We start from the raw sequence: 19,286 nt of genomic DNA, 5'->3' as shown, positions 1-19,286 counted from the left end.
GATTAACGGAATAGAGTCAGTACCTCGATTAACGGAATAGAGTCAGTACCTCGATAACGGAATAGAGTCAGTACCTTGACAACGGAATAGAGTCAGTACCTCGATTAATGGAATAGAGTCAGTATCTCGATAACGGAATAGAGTCAGTACCTCGACAACGGAATAGAGTCAGTACCTCGATAACGGAATAGAGTCAGTACCTCGATAACGGAATAGAGTCAGTACCTCAAATAACGGAATAGAGTCAGTACCTCGATAACGGAATAGAGTCAGTACCTCGATAACGGAATAGAGTCAGTACCTCGACAACGGAATAGAGTCAGTACCTCGATAACGGAATAGAGTCAGTACCTCGATAACGGAATAGAGTCAGTACCTCGATAACGGAATAGAGGCAGTACCTCGATAACGGAATAGAGGCAGTACCTCGATAACGGAATAGTCAGTACCTCAATAATGGAATAGAGTCAGTACCTCGATAATGGAATAGAGTCAGTACCTCGATAACGGAATAGAGTCAGTACCTCGATAACGGAATAGAGTCAGTACCTCGTTAACGGAATAGAGTCAGTACCTCGATAACGGAATAGAGTCAGTACCTCAATAACGGAATAGAGGCAGTACCTCGATAACGGAATAGAGTCAGTACCTCGATAACGGAATAGAGTCAGTACCTCGATTACAGGAATAGAGTCAGTACCTCGATAACGGAATAGAGGCAGTACCTCGATTAACGGAATAGAGGCAGTACCTCGATAACGGAATAGAGTCAGTATCTCTATTAAGGAATAGAGTCAGTACCTTGATAACGGAATAGAGTCACTACCTTGACGTTGATGCCCTTGTTAGTCTGGCTGATGCTCGAGATCGACGAGGGCGGGGCTTGACCAGGATTGGAGGCGGAGTTAGGGTTGTGGGGAGAATCCAATAGGCTCTCCCTTGACCTTCTAACCTCTGATGACAGGGTACACAGTAGATCCCCGACTCGTCCATCCCTCTCTCTGTCTCTGTCCGTCTCCCTGCCTGCCATGCGCAGGCCCAGGCCCAGCTCTGCTCCGTTCAGACCCCCAGGGCCGTGGTCCTCCTCCCCGATTCCTGAGTCGGTGTGGGGCAGAGAGGCAAGCGGAGAGTCATCCATGGGGGTGGGAATCTGCTTCTCCCCCTGGCCACCCTCAGGGAAGGAGGACGATGGGTGCTCTGGATATAGAGAGAGAGAAGGACAGAGAGAGAGAGAGGCAGATAGGCAGAGAGATAGACAGAGAGAGAGAGACAGACAGAGAGAGAGAGAGACAAAGGAGAAAGAGAGAGACAGAGAGACACAGAGAGAGAGAGAGACAGAGACAGAGAGAGACAGAGAGAACAATTAGAGAGTGTCATTTCCCCAAATTTGAAACCCTTATTCAAGGTTTCAAAGACCTCTCTGATGAGGACAGGCTACCCGTCCTGTTGGGGGAGGACGCAGAGAGCTGTGGGTTGGCAGCGCACTACATTGCTGCCTGACATAAGATGAGGGACAGTGTCTGACAGACCAATAAACCTGCACATGTCCTCTACTGTATGATTATTGTTATTGTTGAATATATGGTTATTTTGAACCTTGGTTATTGTTGTTACTGTTATCCCGTTGACAATATTTGATTCTCATTTTTTATTTATTTTTATTTTGTAAATATCCAAAATAAGCTTTGGCAATATGTATATTGTTACGTCATGCCAATAAAGCGAATTGAATTGAATTGAATTGAGAGAGAGAGAGAGAGAGAGAGACAGAGAGAGACAGAGACCCAAATAATGGTGAATTATGCCTTCATTACTGTGAGACTTTAAAACTCTATAAACGTACACTCAGAACCAAAAAAGCACAGTACAACAGCAAGCAGCTGACACTAACTGAGGAGTCCATAAACACAAACAACTTTTGGCAAAATTGGAAAAAACTAAAAAAATCTAAACAAGAGGAATTAGCGATACAAAATGGTGACGTATGGACGACCCATTTCAAAACACTCTACAACACCGTTCAAATTGACACAAACGCAGAACAATGCCAAATCCATGAGAAGTTGAATGGATTAGAAAAAGCTATAAAGGACAATCAAAACCCATTGGACTCCCCAATTACTGACCAGGAGCTCTATAAGAAACTTCAGGCTCTCAAATGTAAAAAAGCATGCGGACCTGATGGCATCCGAAATGAGATGCTCAAACTCACTAGTGCAAAATTTCAATTGTCTATATTAAAACTGTTTAATTTGATCCTGAGTGTAGGTTATTTCCCTGACATCTGGAATCAAGGACTCATAACCCCAGTCTTTAAGAACGGAGACAAATTTGACCCTAACAATTACAGAGGCATTTGTGTGAACAGTAACCTGGGGAAGGTTTTCTGTAGTATCATCAATGTAAGAGTTCTAAACTTCCTTAATAAGCACAATGTCTTGAGTAAAAGCCAAATTGGATTTATACCAAAACATCGCACAACTGATCATATTTACACCTTACACACCCTGATAGATATAATACCAAAATATACGCTTGCTTAATCGACTTCCAAAAAGCATTTGATTCTATTTGGCATACAGGACTGTTCTACAAAGTTATTGAAAGTGGTGTAGGGGGTAAAACATATGACATAATTAAATCAATGTATACTGGCAATAAGTGCAGCATTAAAATTGGTAAGAAAAGAACAGAATTCTTTAACAAGGTGCGGGGCCTTCGTCAGGGTTGCAATCTGAGCCCTGCACTCTTCAATATTTACATTAACGAATTGGCTACTATTCTAGAAAAATCCTCAGCCCCTGGTGTTAGTCTCCACAATTCAGAAGTTAAATGCCTACTCTTCGCAGATGACCTGTGCCTGCTGTCACCCACAGCACATGGCCTACAGCAGAGCCTGGACCTGCTAGAGCAGTACTGCCAGACCTGGGCCCTGGCAGTAAACCCCAAAAAGACTAAAATAATGATTTTCCAGAGAAGATCCAGATCTCAGGGAATTAGACCAAAGTTCTCAATTGGTACAAAATATATAGAGTACTGTACACACTACAATTACTTAGGTTTAAAAATAAGCTCAAAGGGACACCTTAATGAGGCAGTGAATGAACTGAGTGAGAAAGCAAGCAGGGCATTCTACGCCATTAAAAAGCAAATTCAAAATATGGCTAAAACTAATTGAATATGTCATTGAACCAATTGCACTTTATGGCAGCGAGGTGTGGGGTCTACTTGCAAAACAAGATGTCATCAAATGGGACAAACACCCCATTGAAACCCTGCATGCAGAGTTCTGTAAAATTCTCCTACGTGTCCAGAGGAAAACTACAAACAATGCATGCAGGGCAGAATTAGGCCAATATCCACTAATAATAAAAACTCAAAAAAGAGCAATTAAGTTTTGGAAACATCTAAAATACAGGGACCCCCCCTCATATCATTACCAAGCCCTGCAATGCCAAGAGCTGAGCAAAGAAAATAGTCCCCTCATCCAGCTGGTCCTGGGGCTGAGTTCACAAACCTGTTCTACTAACACACTGAAGTCTCAGGACCCTCATCCAGCTGGTCCTGGGGCTGAGTTCACAAACCTGTTCTACTAACACACTGAAGCCTCAGGACCCTCATCCAGCTGGTCCTGGGGCTGAGTTCACTAACCTGTTCTACTAACACACTGAAGCCTCAGGACCCTCATCCAGCTGGTCCTGGGGCTGAGTTCACAAACCTGTTCTACTAACACACTGAAGCCTCAGGACCCTCATCCAGCTGGTCCTGGGGCTGAGTTCACAAACCTGTTCTACTAACACACTGAAGCCTCAGGACCAGAACATCCAATCAATCAGAATAAACCAAATTACAACACAGTCAAAACAAAACTACATTGCTTATTGGGAAACACAAGCACAAACACAAAGCAAAATGCAGTGCTATCTGGCCCTAAATCGACAGTACACTATGGCTAAATATTTGACCATGTTTACTGATCAAAACCTTAGAAAAACTTTTACAAAGTGCAGGCTCAGTGAGCACAGCATTGGCATTGAGAAGGGTAGACACAGGAAAACCTGGCTTCCTGTAGAGGAAAGGCTGTGCAACCACTGCACAACAGCAGAACCTGAGACGGAGCTGCATTTCCTGACAAAATGTCAAAAATATAAAACAATTAGAGAGTGTCATTTCCCCAAATTTGAAACCCTTATTCAAGGTTTCAAAGACCTCTCTGATGAGGATAGGCTACCCGTCCTGTTGGGGGAGGACGCAGAGAGCTGTGGGTTGGCAGCGCACTACATTGCTGCCTGCCATAAGTTGAGGGACAGTGTCTGACAGACCAATAAACCTGCACATGTCCTCTACTGTATGATTATTGTTATTGTTGAATATATGGTTATTTTGACCCTTGGTTATTGTTGTTACTGTTGTCCCGTTGACAATATTTGATTCTCATTTTTTATTTATTTTTATATTGTAAATATCCAAAATAAGCTTTGGCAATATGTATATTGTTACGTCATGCCAATAAAGCGAATTGAATTGAATTGACAGAGAGACAGAGAAAGAGAGAGAGACAGAGAAAGAGAGAGAGACAGAGAAAGAGAGAGAGACAGAGAGAGAGAGAGAGAGAGAGAGAGAGAGAGAGAGAGAGAGAGAGAGACAGAGACAGAGAGAGAGAGACAGAGACAGAGAGGTAGTTGTGCTGTTAATACCTAATAAAATACATGTCTATTCTATAACTGTTACAATCAGGGACTGATTCATAGCTGGGACACCCGGTGAGTGGGGGACATAATACAGCGTGACACCAGAGGGACAGAAAACAGTGTGACACCGGGTTCTTTACCCGTGCTGGTGGGGGAGTTGATCTCGTGACGGATGCTCCTCCCTGATAGGCTGCTGGACCTGCCAATCTCTCTCTGTGGTTCCAGGATGTCCCGGTACTTTGACACCATGAGGACAGATATGAAGTAGACAACAGCCAGGGCCAGGAACTGAGCCTGCTTACTGTCATCCTGGAAGGGAAACATTTACACATTACACACCTATTAACAACAGACACACGCACACACACACACACAGAGACACACACACACACACACACACACACACACACACACACACACACACACACACACACACACACACACACACACACACACACACACACACACACACACACACACAGAGAGACACACACTCACCACGTCTCTGAAGACCACGGCTCTCAGGCGGTTGATGTCAACATCCTGTAGGAGTCTGTCTGGATCCTGGAGAAGCAGAGGAGTCATGATGACACATAACCTCACACACACACACCTGGGTTCTGGGTGTGGGTGTGTGGAGGTGTGTGTGGGGGTGTGGGGGGGGTTTGGGGGTGTGTGTGGGTGGGGGTGTGTGGGGGTGTATGTGGGGATGGGGGTGGGTGAGTGGGTGGGGGTGTATGTGGGGGTATGGGGGGGTGTGTGGGTGGGGGTGTGTGTGGGGGGATTGGTGTGGGGGTGGGTGTGTGTGGGGGTGTGTGGGGTTGTGTGGGGGTGGGTGTATGTGGGGGTGTGTGGGGGTGGGTGTATGTGGGGGTGTGTGAATGTGTGGGGGTGTGTGAATGTGGGGGTGTGTGAATGTGTGGGGGTGGGTGTATGTGGGGGTGTGTGGGGGTGTATGTGGTTGTGTGGGGGTGTATGAATGTGGGGGTGTGTGGGGTGTGTGAATGTGTGGGGGTGGGTGTATGTGGGGGTGTGTGGGGGTGTATGTGGTTGTGTGGGGGTGTATGAATGTGGGGGTGTGTGGGGGTGTGTGAATGTGTGGGGGTGGGTGAATGTGGGGGTGTGTGGGGGTGGGTGTATGTGGGGGTGTGTGTGGTTATGTGGGGGTGTGTGTGTGTGTATATTACCTTGCTGGCTGCGGCTGCACTCTGTAGACTGTCCTGTGACTTGCTGCTGGGCAGGTTGGACTTGGAGAGACAGCCTCTATCTCTCTGTCTCTGTCTACACTCTAGACAGTTCCTCACTGCTACACAACATACTGGGGGAGGGAGGGGGGGAAGGAGGGACAGAGAGGGGGGAAGGAGGGACAGAGAGCGGGGACAGAGGGAAATAGAGGTTAAAGGTTATTACAGTATATATGTATTTTGCTACATGGACGTTGCACTAACAACACACGCTAACTTCATATCTCTCTCTCTCTCTCTCTCTCTCTCTCTCTCTCTCTCTCTCTCTCTCTCTCTCTCTCTCTCTCTCTCTCTCTCTCTCTCTCCTCTCTCTCTCTCTCTCTCTCTCGCTCTCTCTCTCTCTCTCTCCTCTCTCTCTCTCTCTCTCTCTCTCTCTCTCTCTCTCTCCCTCTCTCTCTCTCTCTCTCTCTCTCTCTCTCTCTCCCCTCCCTCCCTCCCTCCCTCCCTCCCTCCCTCCCTCTTACCCAGTCGAAGACACTGTCTCATCAGACCTCCAGAGGACATGTTCTTCTCAGCCTCTATCTCAGAGAAGTTGAGAGAGCTGGCGAACACCAGAACGTCCACCATGGCCATGAGCCGAGACAGGAAGGACACAGCCGTCTCTGAAGACATGCCCTGGGTCGCCTCCATGTTCTCTAACTCAACCTGATGGGTGAGGAGACAGGTTAGTCACACACACACACAGACACAGACACAGACACACACACACACACACACACACACACACACACACACACACACACACACACACACACACACACGCGCAAGGATATGCTCGTGAGCACACACACATTTACACTGACACCCGCAAACACACAATTGCTGAACATGAGGGTTTAGTTCTGACCCAGACCAGTGGCCCAGCATCACAGACCCAGGCCAGTGGACAGCATCACAGACCCAGGCCAGTGGACAGCATCACAGACCCAGGTCAGTGGCCAGCATCACAGACCCAGGCCAGCATCACAGACCCAGGCCAGTGGACAGCATCACAGACCCAGGCCAGTGGACAGCATCACAGACCCAGGCCAGTGGCCAGCATCACAGACCCAGGCCAGTAGCCAGCATCACAGACCCAGGCCAGCATCACAGACCCAGGCCAGTGGACAGCATCACAGACCCAGGCCAGTGGACAGCATCACAGACCCAGGCCAGTAGCCAGCATCACAGACCCAGGCCAGTGGACAGCATCACAGTGAAGGACAGTGAAAGACAGACACACAGGATGCCAGGGAGAGTGACAGGTCTGTTTATGGTTCCAGTGGGGGATAGTTACAGGTCTGTTTAGGGTACCAGTGGGGGGATAGTTACAGGTCTGTTTGGGGTACCAGTTGGGGGATAGTTACAGGTCTGTTTAAGGTACCAGTTGGGAGGATAGTTACAGGTCTGTTTAAGGTACCAGTGGGAGGATAGTTACAGGTCTGTTTAAGGTACCAGTGGGGGATAGTTACAGGTCTGTTTAAGGTAGCAGTGGGAGGATAGTTACAGGTCTGTTTAAGGTAGCAGTGGGGGATAGTGATAGGTCTGTTTAAGGTACCAGTGGGGGGATAGTGACAGGTCTGTTTAAGGTACCAGTGGGGGATAGTTACAGGTCTGTTTAAGGTACCAGTGGGAGGATAGTTACAGGTCTGTTTAAGGTACCAGTGGGGGATAGTTACAGGTCTGTTTGGGGTACCAGTGGGGGGATAGTTACAGGTCTGTTTAAGGTACCAGTGGGGGATAGTGACAGGTCTGTTTAAGGTACCAGTGGGGGATAGTTACAGGTCTGTTTAAGGTACCAGTGGGGGATAGTGACAGCTCTGTTTAAGGTACCAGTGGGGGATAGTTACAGGTCTGTTTAAGGTACCAGTGGGGGGATAGTTACAGGTATGTTTAAGGTACCAGTGGGGGATAGTTACAGGTCTGTTTAAAGTACCAGTGGGGGATAGTTACAGGTCTGTTATGGGTACCAGTGGGGGGATAGTTACAGGTCTGTTTAAGGTACCAGTGGGGGATAGTTACAGGTCTGTTTAAGGTACCAGTGGGGGATAGTTATAGGTCTGTTTAAGGTACCAGTGGAGGGATAGTTACAGGTCTGTTTGGGGTACCAGTGGGGGATAGTTACAGGTATGTTTAAGGTACCAGTGGGGGATAGTTACAGGTCTGTTTGGGGTACCAGTGGGGTTAGTTACAGGTCTGTTATGGGTACCAGTGGGGGGATAGTTACAGGTCTGTTATGGGTACCAGTGGGGGGATAGTTACAGGTCTGTTATGGGTACCAGTGGGGGGTGGTGGCACAGTGCTGGAAGCCCCTTATGGAACATGGAGAGGAACAGTAGCAGTGACACCCAGCCACAGATGTAGATAAATAAAGGTCTGCTACACATCAGCCATGTTGGCACCAAGTGTCCCTAGAAAATGTGATCGTCTTGGGATGTTCGGCGTAACGAGGTTCGCCAAACTCCGCGTACTACATCTATGGCTTTGGGAGTAGGGGAAGGGGACGAGAGAGAGGGGGGAGTGGCAGCGGGGAGTCAGACATGCACACACACACACACACAGACGCTAGCCTTGCGTGCCAGTCTGCTTAGCGTCTCCTAAGAGGGCTGGTGAAGGACTAACAGCGAGGGCACCGTGCTAGGGTTGGTTTGGGTTGGTACGCTACGCACCTCTCCGCCTGTCCCTCCACCTCCTGGGACAGGGGTCACCTCCTCACCCTTTGACCCCTTCTGGGGGTCGACTCCTCCTCCATCTCCTCTCTCCTTCTTTAGGTTCCACACAGAGATGAGAATACTTTCCCTATCTCTGTGATCTCTCTCTATATATCTACAGCATATCTATCTCTCTCTCTGTGATCTGTCTCTCTCTCTCTCTGTGTGTGATCTATCTCTCTCTATCTCTCTCTGTGATCTCTCTCCCTCTCTCTGTGTGTGATCTCTCTCTCTCTCTTTGTGATCTCTCTCTCTCTGTATGTGATCTCTCTCCCTCTCTCTCTCTGTGATCTCTCTCTCTATATATATATCCATCTCTCTATATTTATATATATTTCTCTTTATCTCTCTCTACAGTAATCTCTATATCTCTCTCTACAGTATATCTCTCTCTACAGTAATCTCTATATCTCTCTACAGTATATCTCTCTCTACTGTATATCTCTCTCTACTGTAATCTCTATATCTCTCTCTACCGTATATCTCTCTCTACAGTATATCTCTATATCTCTCTTTACAGTCCATCTCTATATCTCTCTCTACAGTATATCTCTCTCTACAGTAATCTCTATATCTCCCTCTACACTATATCTCTATATCTCTCTACAGTACATGTCTATATCTCTCTCTACAGTATACCTCTATATCTCTCTACAGTATATCTCTATCTCTCTCTCTATATCTATAATTTTCTGTGATCTATCTATATATGTGTATCTATCTCTCCCTATTTAGGTTGGATATAGAGGGGACACGCTCAGAGGGGAGAAGATCTCTAACTCTCTCTATCCTTGAATTCATCTTCTCTTCCTTTCTCTAGCTCTCCCTCTCTTTACTGCAATAACGGCTTGGAGTAAGTTCTCTCTTTCTCTCTTATGTAACTGAACAAAGATCCCCATACGTGAACACATATACAAGCAGAGACAGTCTAGGAACAGAAGAGTCTAGAAAATTAACAATTATGGATGTCAACAAAGCAAATGTTAGTCACAATATCACTATGACAACAGAGCTCCAGAATGCTAGTGAAAATATATTAAGAGAAAGAAGAGGGAACTTACAGTGTTCGCACTAACCTTAGAACTCTGCGCAAACAGACAGAAGCAGAAACACAAACGGACGGAGAGAAGAGAGAAAGGAAAGAGTACAGATAACAGAGAAAGAAAGAGAGAAAGAAAGAAAGGAGAGAGAGAGAAAAAATTATGATTAAAACAACGAGCAGAACTTATAAAATCAAGTTAGAATACTTGTGTTTGTTTGAGAATTCAAGGTTATAAGGTATAAGTCAAAATAATTAAAGTTAATATATAAACCAATGTAGTATTGTTGTTGAATATAATGAACAAAAGGAACCAGAGAGGAAGTAGCACTATCAGGTGTTAACCTCACTGGTGTAGGGGGCAGTATTTTCACGTCCGGATGAAAAGCGTGCCCAGAGCAAACTGCCTGCTACTCAGGCCCAGAGGATAGGATATGCATATTATTAGTAGATTTGGATAGAAAACACTCTGACGTTTCTAAAACTGTTTGAATGATGTCTGTGAGTATAACAGAACTCATATGGCAGGCGAAAACCTGAGAAAAATCCAACCAGGAAGTGGGAAATCTGAGGTTTGTAGTTTTTCAAGTGATTGCCTGTCCAATATACTGTGTCTATGGAGTCATATTGCACTTCCTAAGGCTTCCACTAGATGTCAACAGTCTTTAGAACGTTGTTTCAGGCTACTATTGTGAAAAGGGAGCGAATAAGAGCTGTTTGAACTATACATGGTATAGTAACCACAGTAACCACTAGATGATACATGGTACAGTAACCACAGTAACCACAGTAACCACTAGATGATACAGTAACCACAGTAACCACTAGATGATACATGGTACAGTAACCACAGTAACCACAGTAACCACTAGATGATACAGTAACCACAGTAACCACTAGATGATACATGGTACAGTAACCACAGTAACCACAGTAACCACTAGATGATACAGTAACCACAGTAAGCACTAGATGATACAGTAACCACAGTAACCACTAGATGATACAGTAACCACAGTAACCACTAGATGATACATGTATAGTAACCACAGTAACCACTAGATGATACATGGTATAGTAACCACAGTAACCACAAGATGATACAGTAACCACAGTAAGCACTAGATGATACATGATGCAGTAACCACAGTAACCACTAGATGATACATGGTATAGTAACCACAGTAACCACTAGATGATACATGGTATAGTAACCACAGTAACCACTAGATGATACATGGTATAGTAACCACAGTAACCACTAGATGATACAGTAACCACAGTAACCACAGTAACCACTAGATGATACATGATGCAGTAACCACAGTAACCACAGTAACCACTAGATGATACATGATGCAGTAACCACAGTAACCACTAGATGATACATGGTATAGTAACCACAGTAACCACTAGATGATACAGTAACCACAGTAACCACTAGATGATACATGATGCAGTAACCACAGTAACCACTAGATGATACATGGTACAGTAACCACAGTAACCACTAGATGATACATGGTATAGTAACCACAGTAACCACTAGATGATACATGGTACAGTAACCACAGTAACCACTAGATGATACATGATGCAGTAACCACTAGATGATACATGGTATAGTAACCACAGTAACCACTAGATGATACATGGTATAGTAACCACAGTAACCACAAGATGATACAGTAACCACAGTAACCACAGTAAGCACTAGATGATACATGATGCAGTAACCACAGTAACCACTAGATGATACATGGTATAGTAACCACAGTAACCACTAGATGATACATGGTATAGTAACCACAGTAACCACTAGATGATACATGGTATAGTAACCACAGTAACCACTAGATGATACATGGTATAGTAACCACAGTAACCACTAGATGATACAGTAACCACAGTAACCACAGTAACCACTAGATGATACATGATGCAGTAACCACAGTAACCACTAGATGATACATGGTATAGTAACCACAGTAACCACTAGATGATACAGTAACCACAGTAACCACTAGATGATACATGATGCAGTAACCACAGTAACCACTAGATGATACATGGTACAGTAACCACAGTAACCACTAGATGATACATGGTATAGTAACCACAGTAACCACTAGATGATACATGGTACAGTAACCACAGTAACCACTAGATGATACATGGTATAGTAACCACAGTAACCACTAGATGATACAGTAACCACAGTAACCACTAGATGATACATGGTATAGTAACCACAGTAACCACAGTAACCACTAGATGATACATGGTACAGTAACCACAGTAACCACTAGATAATACATGGTGCAGTAACCACAGTAACCACTAGATGATACGTGGTACAGTAACCACAGTAACCACAGTAACTACTAGATGATACATGATACAGTAACCACAGTAACCACAGTAACCACTAGATGATACATGGTACAGTAACCACAGTAACCACTAGATGATACATGATACAGTAACCACAGTAACCACTAGATGATACATGATACAGTAACCACAGTAACCACTAGATGATACATGGTACAGTAACCACAGTAACCACAGTAACCACTAGATGATACATGGTACAGTAACCACAGTAACCACTAGATGATACATGATACAGTAACCACAGTAACCACTAGATGATACATGGTACAGTAACCACAGTAACCACTAGATGATACATGATGCAGTAACCACAGTAACCACTAGATGATACATGGTACAGTAACCACAGTAACCACTAGATGATACATGATGCAGTAACCACAGTAACCACTAGATGATACATGGTACAGTAACCACTAGATGATACATGATGCAGTAACCACAGTAACCACTAGATGATACATGGTACAGTAACCACAGTAACCACTAGATGATACATGGTACAGTAACCACAGTAACCACTAGATGATACATGGTACAGTAACCACAGTAACCACTAGATGATACATGGTACAGTAACCACAGTAACCACTAGATGATACATGATACAGTAACCACAGTAACCACAGTAACCACTAGATGATACATGGTACAGTAACCACAGTAACCACTAGATGATACATGATGCAGTAACCACAGTAACCACTAGATGATACATGGTACAGTAACCACAGTAACCACTAGATGATACATGGTACAGTAACCACAGTAACCACTAGATGATACATGGTACAGTAACCACAGTAACCACTAGATGATACATGGTACAGTAACCACAGTAACCACTAGATGATACATGGTACAGTAACCACAGTAACCACTAGATGATACATGGTACAGTAACCACAGTAACCACTAGATGGCCATGTTATAGAGGACAAAAGAGGCAACACCATCATAACAATAAGCTGTACCTTCTAGCATGGCCAAGTAGTACCAACCAGATAGTCTATACACCACCAGCACACAGTAATAACCAGGGGCCTCATTTGTCAAAAGGTGCGTGTAAACTGTAAGCCTTGCATGCACCAGATTTTTATCATGCGGTGGTTGGTATTTATCAATTTTAAAGTTGCGGGAAAATCTGCCTATCTCCAAGTACAGTTCAGACCACGCGTACGCACGTCTAGTGGTCGATCAATTATATTGCAAGCAAAAAAAAAATTCTGGGGGGAAATGGAGGTGTTTGATGCATGGGAATTATAATAATGCTATGCTAATAACATTTTAAAACATATATTTATTTGATCATATATATTTTATTATATAGGCCTAAATGGTAAAACAGATGCATTTTCCGTTGGTAAGAAGTTAGCATAGCAACATGTAGCCTCATATATTTATTATATATATTTTATTATATGCATTTTATTATATATATTTTATTATATATATTTTATTATATAGGCCTAAATGGTAATTACACCGCAGGACATGTCTCTCCTTTTATGACTGGTTTACTCCCTCTACTCTAATATTAGACTACCATTTATCCACCCTCATTCAATAGCCAATCATGCTTATTGGTAGACTACAGTATTGGTAGACTACAGTATTGGTAGACTACAGTATTGGTAGGCTACAGTATTCGTAGGCTACAGTATTGGTAGCCTACAGTATTGGTAGGCTACAGTATTGGTAGACTACAGTATTGGTAGGCTACAGTATTGGTAGGCTACAGTATTGGTAGACTACAGTATTGGTAGACAACATTATTGGTAGGCTACAGTATTGGTAGACAACATTATTGGTAGACAACATTATTGGTAGGCTACAGTATTGGTAGGCTACAGTATTGGTAGACTACAGTATTGGTAGGCTACAGTATTGGTGTGTGATTGGAGCGTGACATCACAGCACTGCGTGGCTGTTTGGCACTGCATTACCGTTTGGCACTGCGTGGCTGTTTGGCACTGCATTACCGTTTGGCACCGCGTGGCTGTTTGGCACTGCATTACCGTTTGGCACCGCGTGGCTGTTTGGCACTGCATTACCGTTTGGCACTCACTATAGGAGGTATGCATTTTTTTGTTTGAAAGTCACTGCAAAATGATGAACACATTCTGACCACTAATACAAATGGGATCAAACCTGCCATTACGCTTTCCCTTTAGGAACTATCATGGCCCAGTTCCAACATCTCCAAATCGTACAGCAAACGAGGGCGTTTTTGCTCCCGTAAAAGGAGTGTGTTTTCCTGGCAGGATTGTGACGCTCGTACACAAGCGCACAAATATAGTAAGGTTCTGATTTATCAATGAAAACATGCCTATATGTTGCGTATGTCATGTTGCCTTACGCAAATCCTAGAATCTTCACGTACGCCAGAATTTACGGAGAAATGTACGGACGTTTGATACATGAGGCCCCAGGTCTGATCAACACAAGTCGTCCTGCAGTTCGCCTCCCACACCAAAAGGGGGCAGCAGTGAGCCACACTTACAGAGGGGGAGGTGGCAGCAGAGAGTAGAGGAAGGATTCCTCCACAGGCGATGATGATGTTGTCCACCATCTGAGAGATGAGATGAATGGTGTTGTGGACAAAGATGATGTTCTCATTGCTGTTCACAAAGTCCATCACTGACTTGGTCGAATGGCTGGAGAGAGGAGAGGAGAGGAGAGGAGAGGAGAGGAGAGGAGAGGAGAGGAGAGGAGAGGAGAGGAGAGGAGAGGAGAGGAGAGGAGAGGAGAGGAGAGGAGAGAGGGAGGGTAGAGAGGAGAGAGGGAGGGTAGAGAGGAGAGAGAGAGGAGAGAGGGAGGGTAGAGAGGAGAGAGGGAGGAGAGAGGGAGGAGAGGGAGGAGAGAGTAGGAGAGAGGGAGGAGAGGAGGAGGGGAGAGAGGAAAGGAAGAGAGAAGATGGAAAATGGGAGAAAGGAGGAGAGAGGGAGGAGAGGAGGAGAGGGGAGAGAGGGAGGAGAGGAGAGAGGGGGAGAGAGGGAGGAGAGGAGAGAGGGAGGAGAGAGGGAGGAGAGGAGAGAGGGGGGAGAGAGGGAGGAGAGGAGGAGAGAGTAGGAGAGAGGGAGGAGAGGAGGAGAGGGGAGAGAGGAAAGGAAGAGAGAAGATGGAAAATGGGAGAGAGGAGGAGAGAGGGAGGAGAGAGGGAGGGGAGGAGAGAGGGGAGAGGGAGGGGAGAGAGGAGGAGAGAGGGGTTAATAATCAATTGTTTTACACAAGGGGATGATACGTCTCCAGGTTATTTTCTGTGTCATTGTCTGCACCTGCTAGTCATTATGACATCATTCCTTACATCCTGGAAGGCATGAGTCCACAGAATAACCCTTCCTCACATCCTGGAAGGAGTGAGTCCACAGAATAACTCTTCCTTACATCCTGGAAGGCATGAGTCCACAGAATAACTCTTCCTTACATCCTGGAAGGCATGAATCCACAGAATAACGCTTCCTTACATCCTGGAAGGCATGAATCCACAGAAAGACTCTTCCTTACATCCTGGAAGGCATGAGTCCACAGAATAACTCTTCCTTACATCCTGGAAGGCATGAGTCCACAGAATAACTCTTCCTTACATCCTGGAAGGCATGAGTCCACAGAATAACTCTAACTTACATCCTGGAAGGCATGAGTCCACAGAATAACTCTAACTTACATCCTGGAAGGCATGAGTCCACAGAATAACCCTTCCTTACATCCTGGAAGGCATGAGTCCACAGAATAACTCTTCCTTACATCCTGGAAGGCATGAGTCCACAGAATAACGCTTCCTTACATCCTGGAAGGCATGAATCCACAGAATAACTCTAACTTACATCCTGGAAGGCATGAATCCACAGAATAACTCTAACTTACATCCTGGAAGGCATGAGTCCACAGAATAACTCTTCCTTACATCCTGGAAGGCATGAGTCCACAGAATAACTCTTCCTTACATCCTGGAAGGCATGAGTCCACAGAATAACTCTTCCTTACATCCTGGAAGGCATGAGTCCACAGAATAACTCTTCCTTACATCCTGGAAGGCATGAATCCACAGAATAACTCTTCCTTACATCCTGGAAGGCATGAGTCCACAGAATAACTATTTTCTTACAAACACTTCCATGGAGCTTCCATTATTCCCTCTGAAACACTGTCTGCTGAGAATATATTCTGTAAATTTAGTTAGTTTTTCCATTTCATGTATCTTGATCTTTTTAATTTGACCTACTGTGTATATATATATATATATATATATATATATATATATATATACAGCTGAAGTCGAGAAGTTTACATACACTTAGGTTGGAGTCATTAAAACTCCTTTTTCAACCACTCCACACATTTCTTGTTAACAAACTATAGTTTTGGCAAGTCGGTTAGGACATCTACTTTGTGCAGGACACAAGTCATTGAAAAAAGTATTTGATCCCCTGCTGATTTTGTACGTTTGCCCACTGACAAAGAAAGGATCAGTCGATAATTTGAATGGTAGGTTTATTTGAACAGTGAGAGACAGAATAACAACAAAAATATCCAGAAAAACGCATGTCAAAAATGTTATAAAATGATTTGCATTTTAATGAGGGAAATAAGTATTTGACCCCTCTGCAAAACATGACTTAGTACTTGGTGGCAAAACCCTTGTTGGCAATCACAGAGGTCAGACTTTTCTTGTAGTTGGCCACCAGGTTTGCACACATCTCAGGAGGGATTTTGTCCCACTCCTCTTTGCAGATCTTCTCCAAGTCATTAAGGTTTCGAGGCTGACGTTTGGCAAATCGAACCTTCAGCTCCCTCCACAGATTTTCTATGGGATTAAGGTCTGGAGACTGGCTAGGCCACTCCAGGACCTTAATGTGCTTCTTCTTGAGCCAGTCCTTTGTTGCCTTGGCCGTGTGTTTTGGGTCACCACCTACTGGAGAGTGAGGCCCAGCCAATCAGAATGCATTTTTCCCCACAAAAAGGCAGAAAGAAACAGTCCTCAGTTTCATCAGCTGTCCGTGTGGCTGGTCTCAGACGATCCTGCAGGTGAAGAAGCCAGGTGTGGAGGTCCTGAACTGGCGTGGTTACATGTGGTCTGTGGTTGTGAGGCCGATTGGACATACTGCCAAATTCTCTAAACAATGTTGGAGGTGGCTTAAGGTAGAGAAATTAACATTAAATTATCTGTCAACAGCTTTGGTGGACATTCCTGCACGCTGACTGCAGGAATCTGTGGCATTGTGTTGTGTGACAAAACTGCCCATTTTAGAGTGGCCTTTAATTGTCCCCGAGCACAAGGTGCACATGTGTAATGATCACGCTGTTTAATCAGCTTCTTGATATGCCACACCTGTCAGGTGGATGGATTATCTTGAGACAAATGAGAAATGCTCACTAACAGGGGCCGTAAACAAACACAGTCCGACCACTCTCACCTCCTCCACACGTGTACGTCGCTCTCCAGGGCGAACAGCAGGTCTGTGAGGAGGCGCTGATGCATGGGCGACCACTTAAACTCTGGGATACGGAACATGGTGGTGCGAGGCCCGGGGCTGAACTGGCGCCGCTGCTCCTCTGTCATGGGTTCTGTCATCATCCCTCTGAAGCCCAGGTCCACACGCAGGTCACGCTCCAACTGGGTCGCCGTACGACCACGGAGTGCCTGTAGGGGGAAGTAGAGAGACAGGTCACGCTCTGACTGGGTCGCCGTACGACCGTGGAGCACCTAGGGAGGAGGGACAGGTAAAGGAATGGTGGTAAACTAGCAACTGGTAAACTAGCAACAATGACAGCTGAATTGGTTAACTACAATTGCTAGCCTAACAACAATATCTTCAGCAAAATAGCTAGGTGTATCTCAAAATTGGATCACTGTGGAGGGAAATAATACATGAGCTTAAAAACAACAGTCAGAAGAACCTGAATATTGAAAAGAAAACTGCTACAGAAGCTAAGCTAACAACTATAACTAAGTTTGCTTTTTTTTTTAGTTTGAAGGTATCCGGATTGTTTGGCTTCAATTTACTGCTACTGGTGTTAGCCAGCAGTGTTAGCCAGCAGTGTTAGCCAACAGTTTTAGCCAGCTGTGTAAGCCAGCAGTGTAAGCCAGCAGTGTAAGCCAGCTGTGTATGCCAGCTGTGTTAGCCAGCTGTGTAAGCCAGCAGTGTAAGCCAGCAGTGTTAGCCAGCAGTGTAATCCAGCAGTGTTAGCCAGCAGTGTTAGCCAGCTGTGTAAGCCAGCAGTGTAAGCCAGCAGTGTATGCCAGCTGTGTATGCCAGCTGTGTATGCCAGCTGTGTATGCCAGCTGTGTTAGCCAGCAGTGTTAGCCAGCTGTGTAGGCCAGCAGTGTTAGCCAGCAGTGTAAGCCAGCAGTGTAAGCCAGCAGTGTTAGCCAGCAGTGTTAGCAAGCTGTGTAAGCCAGCTGTGTATGCCAGCTGTGTTAGCCAGCAGTGTTAGCCAGCAGTGTTAGCCAGCAGTGTTAGCCAGCTGTGTAAACGTTAGCTTAGATCAGTCTTTCAGTTATTGAAGACAGGGCTAAGTACAGTAGCAATTGAAGGACCAGAGTTATCTTACTTGGTTTAAAACATTATTATAATTTTACATTTATTTCAATTGGCAAGTAAGTTAACAACAAATTCTTATTTACAATGACGGCCTACATCTGAGGTAAGATATTTACGTCACCCACCTGAGTAGTAGCAGTGGTCTGTATCTTCTTCATCTCTTTGTCCTTCCCATCATCAGACCTTTCTGTATCAGATGTGGTGCTAGCCGCGTCACCTCCAGCCTTACCCCCCGCCGCCTCTCTATCTACCCCAGACGGGACCTCTACCTCTGGGTAGCCCTGGGCCTGGTTCTCAGCTGCCTGGCTCTCTCTCTGGGCGATGAAACTGATGTCAGCCAGGGGGCTTTGGATATTCAAGGGCCCGTCTTCGGGGAGCCCTCCATGGGCTTGGCTCAGGTCTGAGCCCCCGCATGAGGTCATGTGGGCCAGAAGACTCAGGTCATCACTGGGGCAGGTGGAGGAGTGGACGGGGCCCGAGGAGAGGGGCTGGTCCGGGCTGGGAAGGACCAGAGGGTCTGTGGCAGCCAGCGCTGGAAGCAGCTTCTCATCAACCTTAAAAAGATAAGATAGAAAGACAATTCAGCAAGTCTCTCCAAGACTCTAACCCTGTTCCTGGAGAGATACCTTCATGTAGGTTTAAAATCCAACCCTGTTTCTGGAGAGATACCCTCCTCGAGG

The 19,286-nt window shown here is 45.2% G+C and overlaps 1 protein-coding gene across 1 annotated transcript in view; it reads right to left on the bottom strand.

Moving 5' to 3' along the window:
* LOC106574788 (neurobeachin) overlaps positions 1-19,286 on the bottom strand; it is a 293,517-nt gene that overhangs the window by 86,372 nt on the left and 187,859 nt on the right. The window contains 9 exon segments of the mRNA XM_082974820.1: positions 827-1,197; positions 4,832-5,000; positions 5,190-5,255; positions 5,879-6,009; positions 6,400-6,580; positions 9,687-9,710; positions 14,565-14,718; positions 17,479-17,705; positions 18,732-19,160. Coding sequence (XP_082830946.1) covers positions 827-1,197; positions 4,832-5,000; positions 5,190-5,255; positions 5,879-6,009; positions 6,400-6,580; positions 9,687-9,710; positions 14,565-14,718; positions 17,479-17,705; positions 18,732-19,160 — 1,752 coding nt within the window.

The sequence above is a fragment of the Salmo salar genome, chromosome 04 (genome assembly GCF_965601325.2).
Source record: "Salmo salar chromosome 04, fSalSal1, whole genome shotgun sequence".
Lineage (NCBI taxonomy): Eukaryota > Metazoa > Chordata > Actinopteri > Salmoniformes > Salmonidae > Salmo > Salmo salar.
Note: the sequence above shows the minus strand (reverse complement) of the source record. Positions and strands in the feature narration are given on the sequence as shown.